Source organism: Oncorhynchus clarkii, chromosome 5 (genome assembly GCF_045791955.1).
Source record: "Oncorhynchus clarkii lewisi isolate Uvic-CL-2024 chromosome 5, UVic_Ocla_1.0, whole genome shotgun sequence".
In the NCBI taxonomy this organism is placed as follows: Eukaryota; Metazoa; Chordata; class Actinopteri; order Salmoniformes; family Salmonidae; genus Oncorhynchus; species Oncorhynchus clarkii.
This window is the reverse complement of record NC_092151.1, coordinates 51,200,012-51,215,399: the sequence shown is the minus strand read 5'-3', so window position 1 is coordinate 51,215,399 and position 15,388 is coordinate 51,200,012. Positions and strand designations below refer to the sequence as shown.

Genomic DNA, 15,388 nt, shown 5'->3' with positions numbered 1-15,388 from the left:
GACACAGATGCTTATCAAGGTGCGCAAACATGCTTGATAAATAAATGCTTGATAAATAGTACATAAACTATTGCATGAAGAAATATTTGTGGGAATATATCAATTTAAAAAACAATAACAATTTGTTACAAGGACATGTTTTGTACAACTCTACAAAGTTTTGTTTCCCTAACAATAAAAAACATTACAGTGTAATTCAGTCGATCAACTTTATTTGTAGATTTGATTAGTAATAGTTATAGTAATTAATAAAGTCCAGTTAGCTTCTTTTGACCAAATAGAAATAAAAAAGATTATGATAATAATAATATAACCAGCAAGGTGTGTAGGTTAATTTATTTGCTGTATTCAAAAACAAAAGCACCTGTGCATGAACAATTGCAAAGGATTAATTGCAGAAAGAAATATCAATGGAAATATATTCATGACAAGATATAAAAACAGTCATTTGTTGATTACATTGGACACTGTATTGTGCTGTTTTACCCATGCCTTTACACATGAATGAATCACGTCTTCTCTTTATGCTTCGGGTCCACAGTCAGCACACAGCTTCCGGGCTTTGTGTGAGCAAGCCTCACAAACAAATCGGTTGCACTGCACACAGTTTTCATAGGCCTTGTTTTGTGTGCACCTGCCAACTTGACATTGTCTTATTTTTCCCGAGTGGAAGCTGTGGTGCTTGGGGAAGAGGGAGAACAGGATCGGCCTGCTTGGCGGCTCACAAAGCTTACATGCCAGATCCAGTGGCATGCATGGTGCTGAGGATGCAAACACTCTTATTTATATTACATCTGTACACCATGAGTGTTGCTTTACCACTCTCCATCACTGATTTGGAGTACAGCTCCGTTGGTATGTTGTTTGTCGTGGAATAATCAGAATTTGTTGGTAACATATGTAAGATGTTTCATATTCATCATATGTTTGTAAGTCACTTCTCATCAATAATGTTATTTTTGTATAATACTGTGGCAGGGTTGCAGTATCTGTTCTATGTCAAGACTAAGTTGCATGGGCCGCAGAGGTCAAGGGGTCATCATGTGTAAACATATCTTTTGCTCCACTGTGTTTGTGTGCCAGTTCACAGTGTCTGGAATCATTCTATCCTCTCTGTGAGTTTGTCCAGGATTGGTTGTATTTAGAGTTGGTTGTATCTAAATGACAATTTGATATATGCCTGTTGATATGGAGGATTGGTTTATGGTTCTGGGGTTTGAGTAAGGAGACAAAGCTGAACGATTTATTATGTCTATGCTGTCTGACTATGTGTGTTCTTTGCTATTAAAGGATGGCAGTTGCAATGCAGAGGGGGCTCTCAGAGAATTCATGGTTAGACACTGAATTGCCTGAGAGTCACAGGATTGTGATAGAGCTGATATAATTAAAGATGGACTTTGATAACTAACTCTGACTTGTGTGTGGTTTGCGCTCATGATTTGGTAAATAGAGGAAATTTCCACGACATGTTTTGCGCAGAGGGGCTACCTCCCGCCTTTGTTTGTTCACTGTTCCTAGCAGGCTAGTCTCCTATGCAATCAACTTGTCTGCCTGGAAAATTGATTTGAAGAAGTTGTCCAATAGTCACATTTCTGTCTTTGCCAATATAAGGCTCCATGAGTCTCAAAACCACAATCTCAGAAAGTCGCCGTTGAGCAAGTACTTTTTTTTGTGTATTTTTTATTTTTTATTGAATACCCGAAACAAACAATATACTTGCAGTGAAACCACTCAACAACTACACCACACCAGTCATCCAACAGACTCCCATTCAGAGCGACACACAGAGGCACCCAGGGTCAATGCCCAGCTCAAGGGCACGTTGACAGATCTCCCACCAGGCCAAAAAATATGAACCTGAACCCCCCAGGTTCCCCCCACAGTTCCCCAATAGCTGTCCCTCAACCATCCGAGACCCCTCCCACAGTCCCCCCACCAAAATACAATTAATTCCTTTCCCCACCCCAAGAACCCCCCAATGCACCAACACCAAGAAAATGAACTAAAGTGAAAAAAGAAAAAGACAGTAGAAAACAGCAAACAACAATGCAAAAAAAACAAAGGACATCAAGGACAACTAAAATCATAACAGCAATGCCAACTGTATATGTTTGAGTGCATGTCTGGCACTATAACGTGTGTGTGTGTCTGTGTATGCGTGTATTTGAATGAGAGTGTGTGTACATGCATGTGTACAAACACCTGCACGGCATCAGCCTCAGGCAAACATGCATTAGTGGTAAAAACCCTGCCATTCAAACATGCTTTTTATTATGTTTTATTTTTACTTTATTTTTTACTTTTATCATTGACATTGAGCAAGTACTTGGTTTCAACATCGGCGGCTAACCAAAACTTAACTGAAGTCACATGCACCATTATCAACCTGCAAGGCGCGCATGATTAACATGAGAGCCAACGCTGATGAATAGGCATAACAGAGCTGATATAATTAAAGATGGACTTTGATGACTAACTCTGACTTGTGTGTGGTTTGCGCTCATGATTTGGTAAATAGAGGAAATTTCCACGACATGTTTTGCGCAGAGGGGGTACCTCCCGCCTCATTTACACTTTTGTTGTTCTAAATTAAACCAACCTCTTCACCCCCATCATTCAGTTAGGCCTTATTTAAATCAGATTGTGAAGTAACTTGCACAATGATTGCATTCCATCCATTGTCATTAATTCAGTGGGCTGGCGTCGTTTGCGTCGCTGGATAGAGCCACTGATATGTTTAGCGTTATTCTAAAGGCCTATTGCAACATGTAGCATGTTCTCATTTCCCTTACAATATATTTGATTAGTAATAAGAGTTATAGTAAATAAAACAGTCCCATAACTGCTTCTTTACAAAGTAAAACATAAAAGAGAATGGTATCAACCTGCAAGGCGTGCAGTCAAACTATTTGCTGCTGATAAATAAATTCATCATTACACTATTGTCTTTCTAAATTATTCAACCTCTTCACACTCCTTGTCATTCAGGCCTAATTTAAATTAAATTGTGAAGTAAGGTGCACAATTATCTCCCATTCGTCCATTTGTCAGTCATTCAGTGAGGAGAGAGAGACGCATTAACGCATGGCTGGGTACCAACGTCCTACAGCACATTGTCTTGGTGGATTAAGTTAGGAATAGGTGTGAAATACTTTTCTGTTTGTGATTTCAAAATTGACAAATGAGCATTGTAAAATACAAACATTTAGGAAAAGTCAGGGAAGGAGCAGGACAGGATTTTTATTTACAAAATCAAATGTCAGTGGCCTATGGCGGTTCTAGTGTTAAATATCATCAGACGGTGTGGTCTGGAGATTTTTTTTTTGTGCAATTCCCCTTTAATTGAGCATTTAGAAGAGGGGAATGTGTTGGTCTAGCGATGTTTATGTTGGGCCTACTGCTGCAGCACATCATGGCTGAGTTTGTAAAACAATGGCCATCAACTGATACAAATAATTATAATATTTTTCTGTTACTTAAGCCAACTTTTCAGTTGACTTTAATTAAGGGGAAATAATTTGTGTACACATAAGATGCATACGGTTGTCATTAGCATCACTAACTGACTACAAGAGGACGGTGACATTCTGAAGGATCAGGTTACAGGGGGGTCCGCTCTACAGCGTGCTCTCTCTCATAAGAGGGGGAGAGCGGGAAGTTGACTGTTTTATGGTCGGTTATAAAATATGCTGCCCCTATGCTCTGTAGTGTTCAAGATTGGAATGTAAACTTTGGAACACAGAGAGACCCTTGAACATCAAAAGTTTGAATAATTAAACAATATTTCTATTTTTGAGAATGTGGTAGTGGTCCGTGGACACTTAAGGGACAGTCATGTCAAGTGTGTTTCATTTGGTGATCTCATGAGGGACAGGAAACACACATAACTGTATTTCTTAAATTGTACATTTCTCAGCTGTCAGGTTTACATCTAAATATTGTGAAACGTATGTGATTAAACATTAAACTATTTGTGAAAAGATGTAATGTGAGGTTAACCTTCTAAATGAGAGTATGGATTTTCATATAAAGATTAACTAGTTAGTGGCCACACCCCCGTGAGCCCAGACATCACAGTAGGCGTCATAGAACCACCCCTTCATCCACAGAGTATAAAACCCACTTCCTACAAAATGTACATTAAGTCAGAGAATGCCAGGATGGAGATCCATACATTGGAATGGCTACAATTCTATTGGCCACGGAGACCATACAGCGTGTAGTTTTGGCTACACGGCTGTAAATGGTTAAACTCTGAGACTATCGATGACTGCAGAATAAGAGCAAATCTTAGACGTACAATTACTAGTCTGCAGCTGGAAATTGCATAAGTCTAGTACGAGAAAACCGACAACCGCAGAAGCCTCTGTTCTATGCAACAACCATCTGTAGGCCTGACATATCCATTACAACAGACACTATCCAGAGCCGCGGAGAAAGATACAACCAGGAAGGACATTCAGAGAAGACAACAACAAAATACATAAATACAGACATTGCAATTATTCTCGAATGAGCGGCCGTTCATGTGCAAAGGATTAGCATTTCAATTAATATAATTATCAACTGTGTGTAGTTAATCCATTTTGTCTTTCCCGCTCTCTCAGTCCCCACCCCTTTCCTTTGTCTACCAAGCCGTCATATCGGCTTCGTCCGCTAGGGACCTTTTCTTTGTATCATGTAGTAACCCAAATATCTACTGTTTGTTTGTTATATAATTTTGTGTGATTATTTAGTTAGTAAATAAATAATTAAGCCATATTGTATATTGCTGGTTCATGATTTAGGCTAGGGTTTGTGCAGATATCCAATGGTTTGAGATGCTCAGTAATGAGAACTGATGAGGTAATAATTCATTAATAGAAGACTGCAATTGATCAGATATTAACAAATCTGAAGAGTTATGTTCGGGAAATCTTAACATTTGGTGCTACGACTTCCTAGTTAATTAACGTTTACATGATTAGTTTAATCACTTAATAATTAAATCTAGAGAACTGATTTGATATAAATCAGTCTTCACATTTAATGATAGTCCAGACACGACAAAGGGCTCATAGGAGGATGGGCTCATTGTGATGTCTGGAATCGAATAAATGGAATAGCATCAAGCACATCAAACATCTGGAAACCAAGTGTTTTACTCCATTGCCAAATTCCATTCGAGCCATTACAATGAGTCCATCCTCCTATAGCTCCTCCCACTAGCCTCCTCTGATTTCCAGGTATAGGGAAGGTAGACGATAGGTCTGACTAGAGAACCCACTGAAAGGTTCTGCGCTACTGCAGTTACTTACCAGTATGCAATCTTCTTAAGAGTCTGAGCTACATAATGCAGACAGCACAAGAAAACACAGCATACAACTCACAATGATTTATTCTGAGTCTCAAGACTCTATCCAAAGGTCACATCCACTCTATGAATTGTTAAAAAGCAGGCATATCCTGGCATCTATTAACTTTATATCCAGATAGATGAATACAGTGCCCAACTAAATGTGTTCAAGACTTGGCTGTCAGGCATAAAGTAAAGTGAAAAATATATACTTTACCATGTAAAAAATTACTTTTAATTCCACACATTTTGCGAGTGATTTGTAAACAACATCTTCACAATCAAGCCACTGTAGTATCATCCACATCCTTCCATGTTAGAAATTGAGTTCACATAAATGTCAGAACAAAAGATAAGGTACAGACAGCACAGTTTGTGCTGATGGCATTTACAGCACCCTTTAACAAAGGAATAAACAGCATAGACTGGAAATTGGCTTTAAGGAGAAAAGTGTTGTCATTCGTGAATGAAGTGCTCTCTTTGAACAGATCTTTTTAGTTTTGCAGCTAAATTAACTTCATAAACAAACATGGAAAATGTGTTATCCTGTATTGCTTACTTGCTATGATCTAAAAACAAAGCCATAGACAAATGTGTTCCAACCATGAGATGGGACACTTAGAAAGTATATGATCATTCAAAACAGAAACAGCTTGGATTCACACTATCCCTAAGTAGTATGTCACTGTCCTGGCTGTTTTATCCTATCGAATATATTCAATTGTATCTATAAATAAATGTTACAATACATTGTTTGACTAACCCTATTACTCTTGACAGATATGTGACATTATCCTGAATAGAATTTGCCGGGAAATTATCTAATAACATATTAATGATTTGTTATAGGGATTAAGAATATAGGTTGTAAGGATGATTACAATTATAAGACGTCAGTCATGAGATGAGACCAAGCAAGAGTTGGACTACTGTGGCCTTTTTCTGCCTCAAAACACTAACAAGATTATAGATATAATATGATATGAACCGTGATATTAGTTGTTCATTTCCAACATTTTCTGAGGGCTATACTGTTGTTTGCCAAACTCTCCAACTAAAGCAAATACTCAGTTTCTCTACATAAGAAAAGAAAGAACAGACTACCCATATGTTTCAGATCAACACAGCTGCTTGAGTATTACATTATGGAATATTTAACTGGTCCTTAATGCCATAAGCTATGTTTGGAGAGGGCCTTTGTTACACAACCAATAACTGTAGAATGAACGTGAATCTCTGAATCAACTGGCTATATCTATCTGACGAAGATGTTAAAATTGGGATTTGTTATGCAGACAAAAAGATGACCATGAGATGGGACATAGGTCTAGTATAACCATCATCAACTGAAAATTCAGTTTTGTTACTTTCTTGCTAAGGAACTATTAATCTTACAGATATTATTACTGTAGGTCCTAGCCTATAATATATCAAGACAAAGGAGATGATTGTGGACTACAGGAAAAAGTGGACCGAGCACGCCCCCATTCTCATCGACGGGGCTGTAGTGGAGCAGGTTGAGAGTTTCAAGTTCCTTGGTGTCCACATCACCAACAAACTAACATGGTCCAAGCACACCAAGACAGTCGTGAAGAGGGCACGACAAAACCTATTCCTCCTCAGGAGACTGAAAAGATTTGGCATGGGTCCTCAGACCCTCAAAAGATTCTACAGCTGCACCATCAAGAACTGGTTGCATCCCTGCCTGGTATGGCAACTGCTCGGTCTCCAACCGCAAGGCACTACAGAGGGTGGTGCATACGGCCCAGTACATTACCTCGACTAACCGGTGCTCCCACACATTGACTCTGTATCGGTACTCCCCTTTGTATAGTCTCGCTATTGTTATTTTACTGCTGCTCTTTAATTACTTGTTACTTTTATTTCTTATTCACATTTTATTTTTATTTTTTAACTGCATTGTTGGTTAGGGGCTCGTAAGTAAGCATTTCACTGTAAGGTCTACCTACACCTGTTGATTTCGGTGCATGTAACTAATAACATTTTATTTGATTTTGATTTGATCTCTTTCCCAGTTTCACTGTCTCAAAATCAATCAATTGCATGTGGGTAGAGCTCTCTTGAGGTAAAATTAACCTCTGACATGAGCTATGTGTAATAAACTCTGTATTTGCTTGATATGGCTTAATTTAGGACCATATAAAAAAGTCACAAATTAACTATATTGGGTGAGCAAAGCCTATATTCCCAAATAATTTGACATCAGGTTCCTATGTCTCCCATACTACTGTTTCCAGTCACCTGGACATACTTGGCATAATTGTTTGAGGTTAGAGAAATCCCGAATACCTGTGCCGCCCCTTCCCTAAAACCTGATCCCAACCCTTACCTTAATCATAACAATTACCTAACCCTAACCTTAACTCTGAACTTAACCATGTTTGCAGAGCTGGTTAATGATACTTTGAATTGAAGGATCCTGGGCGTGAAATGAGTTCTTGTCATATTGGTCGTTTCCTCAAGCCCAGGTACTGTTCCAGAACTAGACTAGATAAAGAATGTTATACTGAATTGCCATGTAGATTACTGGTATACACCCTCACATACAAATCGAATGCATTTATGTTAAAAGGAACAAATCATCTTACCTGCAAATGTCCCTGGTACATATTGAGCTCAAAGTCAGTTGCTGATTCTCCGACGATGGATTTGGAGGTTACTTTTAGGCGTGCAATACAGATACACTAGGCTACACTGGAAGTGTTCATATGTGCAAAGAGTTCTGGAAAAAGGAGCGGAATGTTTCAATTGCCCCCTCTAGTTGAGGCGTTGAAGGTTTCGCGAAAGGAAAGGAACTGTCCTTGTTTTAGGTGCTGAAACGCAAGAGTTCTTGCCATGTATTTTTGCCGGTGTTTTAACTGAGGTAGCCCGCCGCGATAAGTGCGCTACCAGACCCCACTTCAACGCGAAGCGCCCAACAATCTTCACTGCGCTGCAAAAAGCTTCAGTGTCCTCAGCTTCAAATTGACAACAATTCAGTCAGTCAAGTAAAATCCCCCTTGTTATGTCTTCATTGTGCACACGAAGGCTCTCCCCCTCTCGACTGTCGCTTAGTAATTGTTTTGACGATTCTCGGTTGATTCTCTTCTTATAATGCACTCATCACTCCTGCTTGCCAACTCCCTTCATAAAGGCTTCCTCAAAGATCGTCTATTATATTGACAAGATATTCGAGTGACTGCTCTAACAATGGAAATACATGTCAACAAAGATGGTGGGCAGGTGGGAATAGGCGAGATCAGGATGGGACATTCTAGCCAATGAGAGGGCAGATACTCGTGTGACCAACAGGTCATACAGATAGAGGACTCATCTTTTTATCTGTGCCATTATAGTGTCTATAACAGCATGGGCAGTGCCATCGAGGCTGTCTCCATTTGAAAGTAGTAAGTGTTCTTCTTCTTCATTGGCAGATTGCTCCCAATGCAAAGGACTTCCCACCCAGTTGACTACTTTAAAATGGTGGAAGCCCTCAATGGCAATGTCCATGGAAAAATAGGTTATATCCATGATGAGTCTTCTATCATTATGACAACAGGTACAATAGGGTAAGTTGCAGAAACGCCACAAGCGTCCACTTATATCAGTGCATTTGTAACAACCTAAGCATTAGGAAACTTTTATTTCACCACATAAGGGGTAGCCTTGGGTTGGCAGGGTAGCCTAGTGGTTATAGCGTTGGACTAGAAACTTAAAGGTTGCAAGGTTCAAATCCCCGAGCTGACAAGGTACAAATCTGTCATTCTGCCCTTGAACAGGCAGTTAACCCACTGTTCCTGGGCCGTCATTGAAAATAAGAATTTGTTCTTAACCGACTTGCCTAGTTAAATAAATACTAAATAAATAAGGTAAAATAAATAAGGCTCACATAGAAAATGTGCAATTACATTTTTTGTTGACCAAATTCGACACTCTCTCATTGGCCTCCATACAAAATTGCTCATTTCATGGGCTTATTTTAGTGGACAGAAATTTGGGCGGAGTAAAACATCTAGCTTTGCCTCTTTGTCTCTGCCTTCCTCCCCTGGGTGCTGCTGGAGCTCCTCCTGGACATACAGTGCCTTGCGAAAGTATTCGGCCCCCTTGAACTTTGCGACCTTTTGCCACATTTCAGGCTTCAAACATAAATATATAAAACTGTATTTTTTTGTGAAGAATCAACAACAAGTGGGACACAATCATGAAGTGGAACGACATTTATTGGATATTTCAAACTTTTTTAACAAATCAAAAACTGAAAAATTGGCCGTGGAAAATTATTCAGCCCCTTTACTTTCAGTGCAGCAAACTCTCTCCAGAAGTACAGTGAGGATCTCTGAATGATCCAATGTTGACCTAAATGACTAATGATGATAAATACAATCCACCTGTGTGTAATCAAGTCTCCGTATAAATGCACCTGCACTGTGATAGTCTCAGAGGTCCGTTAAAAGCGCAGAGAGCATCATGAAGAACAAGGAACACACCAGGCAGGTCCGAGATACTGTTGTGAAGAAGTTTAAAGCCGGATTTGGATACAAAAAGATTTCCCAAGCTTTAAACATCCCAAGGAGCACTGTGCAAGCGATAATATTGAAATGGAAGGAGTATCAGACCACTGCAAATCTACCAAGACCTGGCCGTCCCTCTAAACTTTCAGCTCATACAAGGAGAAGACTGATCAGAGATGCAGCCAAGAGGCCCATGATCACTCTGGATGAACTGCAGAGATCTACAGCTGAGGTGGGAGACTATGTCCATAGGACAACAATCAGTCGTATATTGCACAAATCTGGCCTTTATGGAAGAGTGGCAAGAAGAAAGCAATTTCTTAAAGATATCCATAAAAAGTGTCGTTTAAAGTTTGCCACAAGCCACCTGGGAGACACACCAAACATGTGAAAGAAGGTACTCGGGTCAGATGAAACCAAAATTGAACTTTTTGGCAACAATGCAAAACGTTATGTTTGGCGTAAAAGCAACACAGCTCCTCACCCTGAACACACCATCCCCACTGTCAAACATAGTGGTGGCAGCATCATGGTTTGGGCCTGCTTTTCTTCAGCAGGGACAGGGAAGATGGTTAAAATTGATGGGAAGATGGATGGAGCCAAATACAGGACCATTCTGGAAGAAAACCTGATGGAGTCTGCAAAAGACCTGAGACTGGGACGGAGATTTGTCTTCCAACAAGACAATGATCCAAAACATAAAGCAAAATCTACAATGGAATGGTTCAAAAATAAACATATCCAGGTGTTAGAATGGCCAAGTCAAAGTCCAGACCTGAATCCAATCGAAAATCTGTGGAAAGAACTGAAAACTGCTGTTCACAAATGCTCTCCATCCAACCTCACTGAGCTCGAGCTGTTTTGCAAGGAGGAATGGGAAAAAATTTCAGTCTCTCGATGTGCAAAACTGATAGAGACATACCCCAAGCGACTTACAGCTGTAATCGCAGCAAAAGTTGGCGCTACAAAGTATTAACTTAAGGGGGCTGAATAATTTTGCACGCCCAATTTTTCAGTTTTTGATTTGTTAAAAAAGTTTGAAATATCCGATAAATGTCGTTCCACTTCATGATTGTGTCCCACTTGTTGTTGATTCTTCACAAAAAAATACATTTTTATATCTTTATGTTTGAAGCCTGAAATGTGGCAAAAGGTCGCAAAGTTCAAAGGGGCCGAATACTTTCGCAAGGCACTGTACATGCTCTAAAGGAGGCACAGGTTGAAATTGGGGGAATTTTGAAACTTGTTTTAGGCGGGTTGCTGCAGACATTAATGTTACTTCTAAAGTTAAAGGCTAATTTTTCAACATTTACTTTGTCTATATTTTCAGGTTTATATGAAGCCTAATAATAACCATTTGCCATCTTACTGCAGCTGAAAACCACTGACTGCACTGCAATTGACCTACACAAACTGGTTCAGAGTACACTTAGTGCCAGTCAGTGCTATCATGCAAGCAACAAGTTCTCACAGCCTCACGTCAAAATTGGACGTTCATCCATGTTTCTCAACTGTAATAATTTGAAGTTCTTCCAAATGTAAAATGTTGACGTGTTTACGGTTAAGTTCAGGCATTAACTCCGAATGTTCAAGGTTTGGTTTAAGTTAAGGCATTAACTTCAAATTCTTAAGGTTAGTCATTAACTCTGAATGGTTAAGGTAAGGATTAAGGTTTGGGATAGGCTTAAAACAAAGTTATCAATAAAAACTTTATATCGCTGGATTTGACCTTCCAACCTTAATTTAGAATAAAAGGCAGATGCTTACGCCCATCCGCCATCCCCATCCACAACCCCCTAGCAAAACCAAAACCGACTTGAAGGTAACTGCGCTCACTGATGCCACTAGTGGCCAGGCTGCATGCACTCACAACCAAATCTGGTATCAGGCTAGGTTCAGAGACATTGAAAGATACAAGTTGCATCACACATTTCAACATCAAGTCATATTGGATACTTTAGAAAACTTTTTGTCACAATCATGTTACGCTAATAACTATTTTCCTGTCAAACATGTTTCTGCTAAGGTGCAAGTTTTGCTCCTTACTGTTTATTGATATGAAACAGATCTCCTTTGATGCCAACCCTCATGAACACTGAATAAGGTATGTAATGTATTAGCATTAACCCCACAAAATCACAGCCCCACTCGGGAGGGTATTATGATGATAATAATAATAATAATGAAAATATGAGCTGCTATAAGCTATAATTACATAAGGATGAAAATGTATATGCAAACTTCATGTAAACAAGTGATGCTAAGGTTGATTGGGATGACACCCTTGAGTCTATACAGTGCATTTGGAAAGTATTCAGAACCCTTGACTTTTTCCACATTTTGTTACGTAACATACTTATTCTAAAATGTACTAAATAAAGCATTTTCCTCATCAATCTACAAACAATACCCTATAATGAATGATTTAAAACAGGTTTTTTGAAAATTTTCCACATAAAAAACAGAAATATGTTATTTACAGTACATACAGTACGTTTTCAGACCCTTTGCTATGAGACTCTAAATTGAGCTCAGGTGCATCCTGTTTCCGTTGATATTCCTTGAAATGTTTCTACAACTTGATTGGAGTCCACCTGTGGTAAATTCAATTGATTGGAAATGATTTGGAAAAGCACACACCTGTCTATATAAGGTCCCACAGCTAACAGTGCATGTCAGAGCAAAAACCAAGCCATGAGGTCGAAATAATTGTATGTAGAGCTCCGAAACCGGATTGTGTCAAGGCAGAGATCTGGGGAAGGGTACCAAAAAATGTCTGCTGCATTTTTATTTATTTCACCTTTATTTATCCAGGTAGGCTAGTTGAGAACAAGTTCTCATTTGCAACTGCAACCTGGCCAAGATAAAGCATAGCAGTACGACATATACAACAACACAGAGTTACACATGGAATAAACAAAACATAGTCAATAATACAGTAGAAAAAAATAAAACAAAAAGACCATATACAGTGAGTGCAAATGAGGTAAGATAAGGGAGTTAAGGCAATAAATAGGCCATGGTGGCGAAGTAATTACAATATAGAAATTAAACACTGGAATGGTAGATGTGCAGAAGATGAATGAGCAAGTAGAGATACTGGAGTGCAAAGGTGCAAGATAAATAAATAAATACAGTATGGGATGAGGTAGTTGGACGGGCTGTTTACAGATTGGCTATGTACAGGTGCAATGATCTGTGAGCTGCTCGGACAGCTTGTGCTTAAAGCTAGTGAGGGAGATATGAGTCTCCAGCTTCAGTGATTTTTGCAGTTCGTTCCAGTCATTGGCAGCAGAGAACTGGAAGGAAAGGCGGCCAATGGATGAATTGGCTTTGGGAGTGACCAGTGAGATATACCTGCTGGAGCGCGTGCTACGAGTGGGTGCTGCATTGAAGTTCCTTAAGAACACAGTGGCCTCCATCATGGCTCTTGCTGCCACAAACTGCAATTTACCTTACACATTTTGCCGACTTGCTTGTTCTATGTGTGTGCTGTGAATTGCTTTAACATGCTGCTCCCCACGCCATAGGCGTGTGTTCTCTGCTAATTACCCTGCATTTTTTTTATATCTTGTTCTTTCCCCTGCAGAGGGTCAAGGTATCATGTTGGGCTTTCCACTATGTTGGAGGCTATGCGTGAGTGGGTTGACCAGGCTCGGTCTCAGGCTGGGGACGAGCTCCATTCCTCAGGAGTGGTGCGCCAGTGAGCTGATAGTCCCTCTACTGGGCATAGAGCCGCCGCAGGCAGAGCCCATCTGCTGCCAGTCCTGGATGGGGGCAAGAGTCGGACCGCTGGGACCATCTTGAACAGAGGGCGCATGCCCTGCGTCAGGAGGTTGTTAGCTTTGATTGTGATGACAGCTGTTCCCTGTTGGCCAGTGATAGGCTGTTCCTGGGGTACGACGCTGGCACTGTTCACCACCATGAGTGGAGCTACCAGGCTGACAGGCCATCAGAAGCCGGCAGCGGTGCTTCATCTCCCCCAGTGGCTCAAGAGGCTATGAGGAGCCTACTCACCCGGGTAGTAGCCACTGCACTGGCCATCAAACTGGTGGACAGTGATGACTCTCCATCTGTCCCCATCTCTGCTGAGTTCCGGGAGGCCTTGCAGAGTCACTCGGCCTCCGGGAGTACCCGACCATGGACACCATGATTTTGGCCCAGGGGATGATGACATTCTGGAGCAGACCAATAAGGTTCATAGGGACCGGGAGACCCTGAGACAGTTTATGCCGCCTCCTCAGGCCCCGGGTCAAAGGCAGACGAACCGTCGCCACCGACCTGTACCCGACTGACAGTGGGATCCCTCTCCTGCCCCATCACATCGTGCTGTGGGACGACAGCGGGAATGGGCACAGCGTGCAGTGGAGCAACAACCTGTGAACCATCACCACCATAGGGGCGTGCCTCGGGCGCCAGAGGAGAGGTGGGCCCCGGAAGGACCCCTGACACACCCTTCCCCACCCTTCCCCCGCTACTCCCGGTCTCAAATGGCAAAGTGGGAGGAGGCTGTGGATTCTCCCTGGGTGTTGTCCACAATGATCGAGGGGTACGGGCGTGCTTCCTTCGTCTCACCACGGTGGCCGACACCCTGAAGAACAAAACCATGCGACTGGAGATCCCCTCATGAGACATCAGAACGACTAGGTGGGTTCTATCGATTCTGGACCTCCGCAACCTCAATGGGTACCTGAAGGTGCTGAGGTTCCACATGCTGTCCCCAGCCTGCGTGTTGCAGGCCATGTCCAGGGACCAGTGGTTTGTGACACTGGACCTGAAAGATGCGTACTTCCATGTTCCTGTTCACCCAGCTCATTGGCAGTACTTCCGATTCGCTTTCGAAGAGATGGCTCATCAATTCATGGTTCTTCCCTTCGGCCTCTCCTTGGCACCCCGCACTTTCACAGTGCATGGACGCTGTCCTGTCATCTCTCATGTCCCAATGATTGTTGATCCTCAATTACCTGGATGATTGGCTGATTTGTGCCTCGACCAGGACCCAGGTCCTGTCAGACAGAGACATGCTCCTGACCCACATCGGCGGGCTGGACATTACTATAAATAACAAGAAGAGTCATCTGATGCCCACCCAGAGGGTGCCATTCATTGGCATGGAACTGGACTCAGTCCTCATGAGAGCAAGCCTGTAGACCAGAAGGGTTCAGGCGATCTTATCTTGCCTCGACCACTTGCGGCAGGGGTGGGTGGTATCTGCCCTGACCTGCCAACTCCTGTAGGGCTTGCTGACGGCGGCCTCGTTGCTGGTTCCCCTGGGCCTGCTCCATCTCCCGCCTCTTCAAAGGTGGTTCAGCTCCCACCAGCTCCACCCGAAACGCCACCGTCACTGCCAGCTGTGGGTGACCGCACAGTGCCTCAGGGCATTGTTGAGGTGGAGCTGTCACTCCTTTCTCTCAGGTGGGGTGGTGATGCTGAGGATGTGCCGCCGGGAGCTGGTCAGCACAGACGCCTCCCAGATCGGCTGGGGGGGTGTCACCAAGGGCAGGTCGGCCAGCGGCTGTTGGCTACCCCCTTGCAGCGGAAG

At 41.9% G+C, this 15,388-nt stretch overlaps 1 protein-coding gene across 1 annotated transcript in view; it reads right to left on the bottom strand.

Moving 5' to 3' along the window:
• Positions 1 to 8,016, bottom strand: part of LOC139410071 (PEX5-related protein-like) — a 183,263-nt gene extending 175,247 nt beyond the window's left edge. Inside the window, exon 1 of the mRNA XM_071155507.1 lies at positions 7,945 to 8,016. Coding sequence (XP_071011608.1) covers positions 7,945 to 7,965 — 21 coding nt within the window. The 5' untranslated portion in view covers positions 7,966 to 8,016. The remainder of the gene's footprint in view (positions 1 to 7,944) is intronic.
• Positions 8,017 to 15,388: the final 7,372 nt, after the last annotated feature.